We start from the raw sequence: 13,409 nt of genomic DNA, 5'->3' as shown, positions 1-13,409 counted from the left end.
TTCCGATTTTGGACGACATAGTATAGTATGTCGTTTTTGTCAAATTTTGGACCAACATTTTTTTTTCAAAAAAATGGTCAGATTTTGGGCTAAATAGTGTAGTATGACATTGAGGTTGATGACATAGTATAGTATGATGTTCTGTCACATTTTGGGATAAAAAAAAAAAACATTCCGATTTTGGACGACATAGTATAGTATGTCGTTTTTGTCAAATTTTGGACCAAATTTCTTTTTTTCAAAAAAATTGTCAGATTTTGGACTAAATAGTGTAGTATGACATTGAGGTTGATGACATAGTATAGTATGATGTTCTGTCACATTTTGGGATAAAAAAAAAAAACATTTCGATTTTGGACGACATAGTATAGTATGTCGTTTTTGTCAAATTTTGGACCAACATTTTTTTTTCAAAAAAATTGTCAGATTTTGCGCTAAATAGTGTAGAATGACATTGAGGTTGATGACATAGTACAGTATGATGTTCTGTCACATTTTGGGATAAAAAAAAAAAACATTCCGATTTTGGACGACATAGTATAGTATGTCGTTTTTGTCAAATTTTGGACCAAATTTCTTTTTTTCAAAAAAATTGTCAGATTTTGGACTAAATAGTGTATTATGACATTGAGGTTGATGACATAGTATAGTATGATGTTCTGTCACATTTTGGGATAAAAAAAAAAAAACATTCCGATTTTGGACGACATAGTATAGTATGTCGTTTTTGTCAAATTTTGGACCAACATTTTTTTTTTTCAATAAAATGGTCAGATTTTGGACTGAATAGTGTATTATGACATTGAGGTTGATGACATAGTATAGTATGATGTTCTGTCACATTTTGGGATAAAAAAAAAAACATTCCGATTTTGGACGACATAGTATAGTATGTCGTTTTTGTCAAATTTTGGACCAAATTTCTTTTTTTCAAAAAAATGGTCAGATTTTGGACTGAATAGTGTATTATGACATTGAGGTTGATGACATAGTATAGTATGATGTTCTGTCACATTTTGGGATAAAAAAAAAAAACATTCCAATTTTGGACGACATAGTATAGTATGTCGTTTTTGTCAAATTTTGGACCAACATTTTTTTTCAAAAAAATTGTCAGATTTTGGACGACATAGTATAGTATGTCATTTTGTCAAATTTTGGACCAAATTTCTTTTTTTCAAAAAAATTGTCAGATTTTGGGCTAAATAGTGTAGTATGACATTGAGGTTGATGACATTGTATAGTATGATGTTCTGTCACATTTTGGGATAAAAAAAAAAAAACATTCCGATTTTGGACGACATAGTATAGTATGTCGTTTTTGTCAAATTTTGGACCAAAATTATTTTTTCAAAAAAATGGTCAGATTTTGGACTAAATAGTGTATTATGACATTGAGGTTGATGACATAGTATAGTATGATGTTCTGTCACATTTTGGGATAAAAAAAAAACATTCCAATTTTGGACGACATAGTATAGAATGTCGTTTTTGTCAAATTTTGGACCAAATTTCTTTTTTTCAAAAAAATGGTCAGATTTTGGACTGAATAGTGTATTATGACATTGAGGTTGATGACATAGTATAGTATGATGTTCTGTCACATTTTGGGATAAAAAAAAAAACATTCCGATTTTGGACGACATAGTGTAGTATGTCGTTTTTGTCAAATTTTGGACCAACATTTTTTTTTCAAAAAAATGGTCAGATTTTGGGCTAAATAGTGTAGTATGACATTGAGGTTGATGACATAGTATAGTATGATGTTCTGTCACATTTTGGGATAAAAAAAAAAAACATTCCGATTTTGGACGACATAGTATAGTATGTCGTTTTTGTCAAATTTTGGACCAAAACTTTTTTTTTCAAAAAAATGGTCAGATTTTGGACTAAATAGTGTATTATGACATTGAGGTTGATGACATAGTATAGTATGATGTTCTGTCACATTTTGGGATAAAAAAAAAAACATTCCGATTTTGGACGACATAGTATAGTATGTCGTTTTTGTCAAATTTTGGACCAACATGTTTTTTTTCAAAAAAATGGTCAGATTTTGGGCTAAATAGTGTAGTATGACATTGAGGTTGATGACATAGTATAGTATGATGTTCTGTCACATTTTGGGATAAAAAAAAAAAACATTTCGATTTTGGACGACATAGTATAGTATGTCGTTTTTGTCAAATTTTGGACCAAATTTCTTTTTTTCAAAAAAATGGTCAGATTTTGGACTGAATAGTGTAGTATGACATTGAGGTTGATGACATAGTATAGTATGATGTTCTGTCACATTTTGGGATAAAAAAAAAAAACATTCCGATTTTGGACGACATAGTATAGTATGTCGTTTTTGTCAAATTTTGGACCAACATTTTTTTTCAAAAAAATGGTCAGATTTTTGACGACATAGTATAGTATGTCGTTTTTGTCAAATTTTGGACCAACATTTTTTTTTCAAAAAAATGGTCAGATTTTGGACTAAATAGTGTATTATGACGTTGAGGTTGATGACATAGTATAGTATGATGTTCTGTCACATTTTGGGATAAAAAAAAAAAACATTCCGATTTTGGACGACATAGTATAGTATGTCGTTTTTGTCAAATTTTGGACCAACATTTTTTTTTCAAAAAAATTGTCCGATTTTGGGCTAAATAGTGTATTATGACATTGAGGTTGATGACATAGTATAGTATGATGTTCTGTCAAATTTTGGGATAAAAAAAAAAAACATTCCGATTTTGGACGACATAGTATAGTATGTCGTTTTTGTCATATTTTGGACCAAAACTTTTTTTTCAAAAAAATGGTCAGATTTTGGACTAAATAGTGTATTATGACATTGAGGTTGATGACATAGTATAGTATGATGTTCTGTGACATTTTGGGATAAAAAAAAAAAACATTCCGATTTTGGACGACATAGTATAGTATGTCGTTTTTGTCAAATTTTGGACCAACATTTTTTTTTCAAAAAAATGGTCAGATTTTGGTTTAAATAGTGTATTATGACGTTGAGGTTGATGACATAGTATAGTATGATGTTCTGTCACATTTTGGGATAAAAAAAAAAAAACATTCCGATTTTGGACGACATAGTATAGTATGTCGTTTTTGTCAAATTTTGGACCAAAACTTTTTTTTTCAAAAAAATGGTCAGATTTTGGACTAAATAGTGTATTATGACGTTGAGGTTGATGACATAGTATAGTATGATGTTCTGTCACATTTTGGGATAAAAAAAAAAAAACATTCCGATTTTGGACGACATAGTATAGTATGTTGTTTTTGTCAAATTTTGGACCAACATTTTTTTTTCAAAAAAATTGTCAGATTTTGGGCTAAATAGTGTAGTATGACATTGAGGTTGATGACATAGTATAGTATGATGTTCTGTCACATTTTGGGATAAAAAAAAAAAACATTCCGATTTTGGACAACATAGTATAGTATGTCGTTTTTGTCAAATTTTGGACCAAATTTCTTTTTTTCAAAAAAATGGTCAGATTTTGGACTGAATAGTGTATTATGACATTGAGGTTGATGACATAGTATAGTATGATGTTCTGCCATATTTTGGGATAAAAAAAAAAACATTCCGATTTTGGACGACATAGTATAGTATGTCGTTTTTGTCAAATTTTGGACCAACATTTTTTTTTCAAAAAAATGGTCAGATTTTGGGCTAAATAGTGTAGTATGACATTGAGGTTGATGACATAGTATAGTATGATGTTCTGTCACATTTTGGGATAAAAAAAAAAAACATTCCGATTTTGGACGACATAGTATAGTATGTCGTTTTTGTCAAATTTTGGACCAAAACTTTTTTTTTCAAAAAAATGGTCAGATTTTGGACTAAATAGTGTATTATGACATTGAGGTTGATGACATAGTATAGTATGATGTTCTGTCACATTTTGGGATAAAAAAAAAAACATTCCGATTTTGGACGACATAGTATAGTATGTCGTTTTTGTCAAATTTTGGACCAACATTTTTTTTTCAAAAAAATGGTCAGATTTTGGGCTAAATAGTGTAGTATGACATTGAGGTTGATGACATAGTATAGTATGATGTTCTGTCACATTTTGGGATAAAAAAAAAAAACATTCCGATTTTGGACGACATAGTATAGTATGTCGTTTTTGTCAAATTTTGGACCAACATGTTTTTTTTCAAAAAAATGGTCAGATTTTGGGCTAAATAGTGTAGTATGACATTGAGGTTGATGACATAGTATAGTATGATGTTCTGTCACATTTTGGGATAAAAAAAAAAACATTCCGATTTTGAACGACATAGTATAGTATGTCGTTTTTGTCAAATTTTGGACCAACATTTTTTTTTCAAAAAAATGGTCAGATTTTGGGCTAAATAGTGTAGTATGACATTGAGGTTGATGACATAGTATAGTATGATGTTCTGTCACATTTTGGGATAAAAAAAAAAAAACATTCCGATTTTGGACGACATAGTATAGTATGTCGTTTTTGTCAAATTTTGGACCAACATTTTTTTTTCAAAAAAATGGTCAGATTTTGGGCTAAATAGTGTAGTATGACATTGAGGTTGATGACATAGTATAGTATGATGTTCTGTCACATTTTGGGATAAAAAAAAAAAACATTCCGATTTTGGACGACATAGTATAGTATGTCGTTTTTGTCAAATTTTGGACCAAATTTCTTTTTTTCAAAAAAATGGTCAGATTTTGGACTGAATAGTGTATTATGACATTGAGGTTGATGACATAGTATAGTATGATGTTCTGCCATATTTTGGGATAAAAAAAAAAACATTCCGATTTTGGACGACATAGTATAGTATGTCGTTTTTGTCAAATTTTGGACCAACATTTTTTTTTCAAAAAAATGGTCAGATTTTGGGCTAAATAGTGTAGTATGACATTGAGGTTGATGACATAGTATAGTATGATGTTCTGTCACATTTTGGGATAAAAAAAAAAAACATTCCGATTTTGGACGACATAGTATAGTATGTCGTTTTTGTCAAATTTTGGACCAAATTTCTTTTTTTCAAAAAAATGGTCAGATTTTGGACTGAATAGTGTATTATGACATTGAGGTTGATGACATAGTATAGTATGATGTTCTGCCATATTTTGGGATAAAAAAAAAAACATTCCGATTTTGGACGACATAGTATAGTATGTCGTTTTTGTCAAATTTTGGACCAACATCTTTTTTTTCAAAAAAATGGTCAGATTTTGGGCTAAATAGTGTAGTATGACATTGAGGTTGATGACATAGTATAGTATGATGTTCTGTCACATTTTGGGATAAAAAAAAAAAACATTCCGATTTTGGACGACATAGTATAGTATGTCGTTTTTTGTCAAATTTTGGACCAAAACTTTTTTTTTCAAAAAAATGGTCAGATTTTGGACTAAATAGTGTATTATGACATTGAGGTTGATGACATAGTATAGTATGATGTTCTGTCACATTTTGGGATAAAAAAAAAAAAACATTCCGATTTTGGACGACATAGTATAGTATGTCGTTTTTGTCAAATTTTGGACCAACATTTTTTTTTTTTTAAATGGTCAGATTTTGGGCTAAATAGTGTAGTATGACATTGAGGTTGATGACATAGTATAGTATGATGTTCTGTCACATTTTGGGATAAAAAAAAAAAACATTCCGATTTTGGACGACATAGTATAGTATGTCGTTTTTGTCAAATTTTGGACCAAATTTCTTTTTTTCAAAAAAATTGTCAGATTTTGGACTGAATAGTGTATTATGACATTGAGGTTGATGACATAGTATAGTATGATGTTCTGTCACATTTTGGGATAAAAAAAAAAAACATTCCGATTTTGGACGACATAGTATAGTATGTCGTTTTTGTCAAATTTTGGACCAACATTTTTTTTCAAAAAAATGGTCAGATTTTGGACGACATAGTATAGTATGTCGTTTTTGTCAAATTTTGGACCAAATTTCTTTTTTTCAAAAAAATTGTCAGATTTTGGGCTAAATAGTGTATTATGACATTGAGGTTGATGACATTGTATAGTATGATGTTCTGTCACATTTTGGGATAAAAAAAAAAAGAAAGATTTTGGACGACATAGTATAGTATGTCGTTTTTGTCAAATTTTGGACCAAATTTCTTTTTTTCAAAAAAATGGTCAGATTCTGGACTAAATAGTGTAGTATGACATTGAGGTTGATGACATAGTATAGTATGATGTTCTGTCACATTTTGGGATAAAAAAAAAAAAACATTCCGATTTTGGACGACATAGTATAGTATGTCGTTTTTGTCAAATTTTGGACCAACATTTTTTTTTTTTAAAATGGTCAGATTTTGGGCTAAATAGTGTAGTATGACATTGAGGTTGATGACATAGTATAGTATGATGTTCTGTCACATTTTGGGATAAAAAAAAAAAACATTTCGATTTTGGACGACATAGTATAGTATGTCGTTTTTGTCAAATTTTGGACCAACATTTTTTTTTCAAAAAAATGGTCAGATTTTGGGCTAAATAGTGTAGTATGACATTGAGGTTGATGACATAGTATAGTATGATATTCTGTCACATTTTGGGATAAAAAAAAAAAACATTTCGATTTTGGACGACATAGTATAGTATGTCGTTTTTGTCAAATTTTGGACCAACATTTTTTTTTCAAAAAAATGGTCAGATTTTGGGCTAAATAGTGTAGTATGACATTGAGGTTGATGACATAGTATAGTATGATGTTCTGTCACATTTTGGGATAAAAAAAAAAAAACATTCCGATTTTGGACGACATAGTATAGTATGTCGTTTTTGTCAAATTTTGGACCAAATTTCTTTTTTTCAAAAAAATGGTCAGATTTTGGACTGAATAGTGTATTATGACATTGAGGTTGATGACATAGTATAGTATGATGTTCTGTCACATTTTGGGATAAAAAAAAAAAACATTCCGATTTTGGACGACATAGTATAGTATGTCGTTTTTGTCAAATTTTGGACCAAATTTCTTTTTTTCAAAAAAATTGTCAGATTTTGGGCTAAATAGTGTATTATGACATTGAGGTTGATGACATTGTATAGTATGATGTTCTGTCACATTTTGGGATAAAAAAAAAAAAGAAAGATTTTGGACGACATAGTATAGTATGTCGTTTTTGTCAAATTTTGGACCAACATTTTTTTTTCAAAAAAATTGTCAGATTTTGGACTAAATAGTGTAGTATGACATTGAGGTTGATGACATAGTATAGTATGATGTTCTGTCAAATTTTGGGATAAAAAAAAAAAACATTCCGATTTTGGACGACATAGTATAGTATGTCGTTTTTGTCATATTTTGGACCAAAACTTTTTTTTTCAAAAAAATGGTCAGATTTTGGACTAAATAGTGTATTATGACATTGAGGTTGATGACATAGTATAGTATGATGTTCTGTCAAATTTTGGGATAAAAAAAAAAAACATTCCGATTTTGGACGACATAGTATAGTATGTCGTTTTTGTCAAATTCTGGACCAACATTTTTTTTTCAAAAAAATTGTCAGATTTTGGGCTAAATAGTGTAGTATGACATTGAGGTTGATGACATAGTATAGTATGATGTTCTGTCACATTTTGGGATAAAAAAAAAAAAACATTCCGATTTTGGACGACATAGTATAGTATGTCGTTTTTGTCAAATTTTGGACCAAAATTATTTTTTCAAAAAAATGGTCAAATTTTGGACGACATAGTATAGTATGTCGTTTTTGTCAAATTTTGGACCAAATTTCTTTTTTTCAAAAAAATGGTCAGATTCTGGACTAAATAGTGTAGTATGACATTGAGGTTGATGACATAGTATAGTATGATGTTCTGTCACATTTTGGGATAAAAAAAAAAAAACATTCCGATTTTGGACGACATAGTATAGTATGTCGTTTTTGTCAAATTTTGGACCAACATTTTTTTTTTTTAAATGGTCAGATTTTGGGCTAAATAGTGTAGTATGACATTGAGGTTGATGACATAGTATAGTATGATGTTCTGTCACATTTTGGGATAAAAAAAAAAAACATTTCGATTTTGGACGACATAGTATAGTATGTCGTTTTTGTCAAATTTTGGACCAACATTTTTTTTTCAAAAAAATGGTCAGATTTTGGGCTAAATAGTGTAGTATGACATTGAGGTTGATGACATAGTATAGTATGATGTTCTGTCACATTTTGGGATAAAAAAAAAAAACATTTCGATTTTGGACGACATAGTATAGTCTGTCGTTTTTGTCAAATTTTGGACCAACATTTTTTTTTCAAAAAAATGGTCAGATTTTGGGCTAAATAGTGTAGTATGACATTGAGGTTGATGACATAGTATAGTATGATGTTCTGTCACATTTTGGGATAAAAAAAAAAAACATTCCGATTTTGGACGACATAGTATAGTATGTCGTTTTTGTCAAATTTTGGACCAACATTTTTTTTTCAAAAAAATGGTCAGATTTTGGGCTAAATAGTGTAGTATGACATTGAGGTTGATGACATAGTATAGTATGATGTTCTGTCACATTTTGGGATAAAAAAAAAAAACATTCCGATTTTGGACGACATAGTATAGTATGTCGTTTTTGTCAAATTTTGGACCAACATTTTTTTTTCAAAAAAATTGTCAGATTTTGGGCTAAATAGTGTAGTATGACATTGAGGTTGATGACATAGTATAGTATGATGTTCTGTCACATTTTGGGATAAAAAAAAAAAACATTCCGATTTTGGACGACATAGTATAGTATGTCGTTTTTGTCAAATTTTGGACCAAATTTCTTTTTTTCAAAAAAATGGTCAGATTTTGGACTGAATAGTGTATTATGACATTGAGGTTGATGACATAGTATAGTATGATGTTCTGTCACATTTTGGGATAAAAAAAAAAAAACATTCCGATTTTGGACGACATAGTATAGTATGTCGTTTTTGTCAAATTTTGGACCAAATTTCTTTTTTTCAAAAAAATGGTCAGATTTTGGACTGAATAGTGTATTATGACATTGAGGTTGATGACATAGTATAGTATGATGTTCTGTCAAATTTTGGGATAAAAAAAAAAAACATTCCGATTTTGGACGACATAGTATAGTATGTCGTTTTTGTCAAATTCTGGACCAACATTTTTTTTTCAAAAAAATTGTCAGATTTTGGGCTAAATAGTGTAGTATGACATTGAGGTTGATGACATAGTATAGTATGATGTTCTGTCACATTTTGGGATAAAAAAAAAAAAACATTCCGATTTTGGACGACATAGTATAGTATGTCGTTTTTGTCAAATTTTGGACCAAAATTATTTTTTCAAAAAAATGGTCAAATTTTGGACGACATAGTATAGTATGTCGTTTTTGTCAAATTTTGGACCAAATTTCTTTTTTTCAAAAAAATGGTCAGATTCTGGACTAAATAGTGTAGTATGACATTGAGGTTGATGACATAGTATAGTATGATGTTCTGTCACATTTTGGGATAAAAAAAAAAAAACATTCCGATTTTGGACGACATAGTATAGTATGTCGTTTTTGTCAAATTTTGGACCAACATTTTTTTTTTTTAAATGGTCAGATTTTGGGCTAAATAGTGTAGTATGACATTGAGGTTGATGACATAGTATAGTATGATGTTCTGTCACATTTTGGGATAAAAAAAAAAAACATTTCGATTTTGGACGACATAGTATAGTATGTCGTTTTTGTCAAATTTTGGACCAACATTTTTTTTTCAAAAAAATGGTCAGATTTTGGGCTAAATAGTGTAGTATGACATTGAGGTTGATGACATAGTATAGTATGATGTTCTGTCACATTTTGGGATAAAAAAAAAAAACATTTCGATTTTGGACGACATAGTATAGTCTGTCGTTTTTGTCAAATTTTGGACCAACATTTTTTTTTCAAAAAAATGGTCAGATTTTGGGCTAAATAGTGTAGTATGACATTGAGGTTGATGACATAGTATAGTATGATGTTCTGTCACATTTTGGGATAAAAAAAAAAAACATTCCGATTTTGGACGACATAGTATAGTATGTCGTTTTTGTCAAATTTTGGACCAACATTTTTTTTTCAAAAAAATGGTCAGATTTTGGGCTAAATAGTGTAGTATGACATTGAGGTTGATGACATAGTATAGTATGATGTTCTGTCACATTTTGGGATAAAAAAAAAAAACATTCCGATTTTGGACGACATAGTATAGTATGTCGTTTTTGTCAAATTTTGGACCAACATTTTTTTTTCAAAAAAATTGTCAGATTTTGGGCTAAATAGTGTAGTATGACATTGAGGTTGATGACATAGTATAGTATGATGTTCTGTCACATTTTGGGATAAAAAAAAAAAACATTCCGATTTTGGACGACATAGTATAGTATGTCGTTTTTGTCAAATTTTGGACCAAATTTCTTTTTTTCAAAAAAATGGTCAGATTTTGGACTGAATAGTGTATTATGACATTGAGGTTGATGACATAGTATAGTATGATGTTCTGTCACATTTTGGGATAAAAAAAAAAAAACATTCCGATTTTGGACGACATAGTATAGTATGTCGTTTTTGTCAAATTTTGGACCAAATTTCTTTTTTTCAAAAAAATGGTCAGATTTTGGACTGAATAGTGTATTATGACATTGAGGTTGATGACATAGTATAGTATGATGTTCTGTCACATTTTGGGATAAAAAAAAAAAACATTCCGATTTTGGACGACATAGTATAGTATGTCGTTTTTGTCAAATTTTGGACCAACATTTTTTTTCAAAAAAATGGTCAGATTTTGGACGACATAGTATAGTATGTCGTTTTTGTCAAATTTTGGACCAAATTTCTTTTTTTCAAAAAAATTGTCAGATTTTGGGCTAAATAGTGTATTATGACATTGAGGTTGATGACATTGTATAGTATGATGTTCTGTCACATTTTGGGATAAAAAAAAAAAAGAAAGATTTTGGACGACATAGTATAGTATGTCGTTTTTGTCAAATTTTGGACCAAATTTCTTTTTTTCAAAAAAATGGTCAGATTCTGGACTAAATAGTGTAGTATGACATTGAGGTTGATGACATAGTATAGTATGATGTTCTGTCACATTTTGGGATAAAAAAAAAAAAACATTCCGATTTTGGACGACATAGTATAGTATGTCGTTTTTGTCAAATTTTGGACCAACATTTTTTTTTTTAAAATGGTCAGATTTTGGGCTAAATAGTGTAGTATGACATTGAGGTTGATGACATAGTATAGTATGATGTTCTGTCACATTTTGGGATAAAAAAAAAAAACATTTCGATTTTGGACGACATAGTATAGTATGTCGTTTTTGTCAAATTTTGGACCAACATTTTTTTTTCAAAAAAATGGTCAGATTTTGGGCTAAATAGTGTAGTATGACATTGAGGTTGATGACATAGTATAGTATGATGTTCTGTCACATTTTGGGATAAAAAAAAAAAAGAAAGATTTTGGACGACATAGTATAGTATGTCGTTTTTGTCAAATTTTGGACCAAATTTCTTTTTTTCAAAAAAATGGTCAGATTTTGGACTGAATAGTGTATTATGACATTGAGGTTGATGACATAGTATAGTATGATATTCTGTCACATTTTGGGATAAAAAAAAAAAACATTTCGATTTTGGACGACATAGTATAGTATGTCGTTTTTGTCAAATTTTGGACCAACATTTTTTTTTCAAAAAAATGGTCAGATTTTGGGCTAAATAGTGTAGTATGACATTGAGGTTGATGACATAGTATAGTATGATGTTCTGTCACATTTTGGGATAAAAAAAAAAAAGAAAGATTTTGGACGACATAGTATAGTATGTCGTTTTTGTCAAATTTTGGACCAAATTTCTTTTTTTCAAAAAAATGGTCAGATTTTGGACTGAATAGTGTATTATGACATTGAGGTTGATGACATAGTATAGTATGATGTTCTGTCACATTTTGGGATAAAAAAAAAAAAACATTCCGATTTTGGACGACATAGTATAGTATGTCGTTTTTGTCAAATTTTGGACCAAATTTCTTTTTTTCAAAAAAATGGTCAGATTTTGGACTGAATAGTGTATTATGACATTGAGGTTGATGACATAGTATAGTATGATGTTCTGTCACATTTTGGGATAAAAAAAAAAAACATTCCGATTTTGGACGACATAGTATAGTATGTCGTTTTTGTCAAATTTTGGACCAAATTTCTTTTTTTCAAAAAAATTGTCAGATTTTGGGCTAAATAGTGTATTATGACATTGAGGTTGATGACATAGTATAGTATGATGTTCTGTCACATTTTGGGATAAAAAAAAAAAAGAAAGATTTTGGACGACATAGTATAGTATGTCGTTTTTGTCAAATTTTGGACCAACATTTTTTTTTCAAAAAAATTGTCAGATTTTGGACTAAATAGTGTAGTATGACATTGAGGTTGATGACATAGTATAGTATGATGTTCTGTCAAATTTTGGGATAAAAAAAAAAAACATTCCGATTTTGGACGACATAGTATAGTATGTCGTTTTTGTCATATTTTGGACCAAAACTTTTTTTTTCAAAAAAATGGTCAGATTTTGGACTAAATAGTGTAGTATGACATTGAGGTTGATGACATAGTATAGTATGATGTTCTGTCACATTTTGGGATAAAAAAAAATTTCAAGAAAATTCCCGATTTTGGACGACATAGTATAGAAAGACTTTTATTTTGCAAACAGGAAATAGGTTTGATTCATACGATTTTAGTAAATTAATTGTAAAGGAAGAAAATCAAACAGCTCCTTCGAGGCTTTTTTAAGCCAAAGTGTTTTTGTGCAGCTTAGTGAAAGTGGCTCTTTCTGTAAGAGTCAGACATGTGTGTCTTAGGTTGTGAGTTCAAATCCCATCATCAGGTGTAGTTTTTAAAGACGTAGTATGGTATGACGTTTTTTGTCAAATTTTGGGCAAATATTTTTTTCCCAAAGAAATGTCAAATTTTGGACGACATACTAATGTACGACTTTTTTGTCATTTTTAAATAACTTTTGTCTCCTGAAGCTTTTTTCAAAATGATATCAAATTGTGTGTTTACCATATCTACACACACACACACACACACTGATGTCACGTGTGTGTGTGTGTGTGTTTGTGAAAGTGCCTTTAGTCTATATATATATATATATATGTCTATAAGATATTCATCTAAGAAGCTGAAAAATCACAGGAAGTGATTTAGTTCATCGTTGTTTACAAGAGAAAAACATCATTAAAACTTCATTCAACAAAAAGTGTGTTTGTCACGTGATTTATTGACAAAAAGAGAATGTTTACAGGTCAAAGGTCAGAGGTCAGAGGTCAGAGGTCAAAGGTCAAGCTCCCTCAGCCACAGAGCAAACTTAGTCCCTG

The 13,409-nt window shown here is 29.7% G+C and overlaps 1 protein-coding gene across 2 annotated transcripts in view; it reads right to left on the bottom strand.

Annotated features, from left to right (window-relative positions):
- Positions 1-13,340: 13,340 nt before the first annotated feature.
- Positions 13,341-13,409, bottom strand: part of nudt17 (nudix (nucleoside diphosphate linked moiety X)-type motif 17) — a 4,310-nt gene continuing 4,241 nt past the window's right edge. For both annotated transcript variants that reach the window (XM_083909928.1, XM_083909929.1), the window contains one exon: positions 13,341-13,409. This exon is cut by the window's right edge and continues 104 nt beyond it. In XM_083909928.1, coding sequence (XP_083766054.1) covers positions 13,366-13,409 — 44 coding nt within the window. In that variant the 3' untranslated portion in view covers positions 13,341-13,365.

Source organism: Microchirus variegatus (genome assembly GCF_963457635.1).
Source record: "Microchirus variegatus genome assembly, chromosome: 2".
In the NCBI taxonomy this organism is placed as follows: Eukaryota; Metazoa; Chordata; class Actinopteri; order Pleuronectiformes; family Soleidae; genus Microchirus; species Microchirus variegatus.
This window is presented reverse-complemented; position numbering and strand designations above follow the sequence as displayed.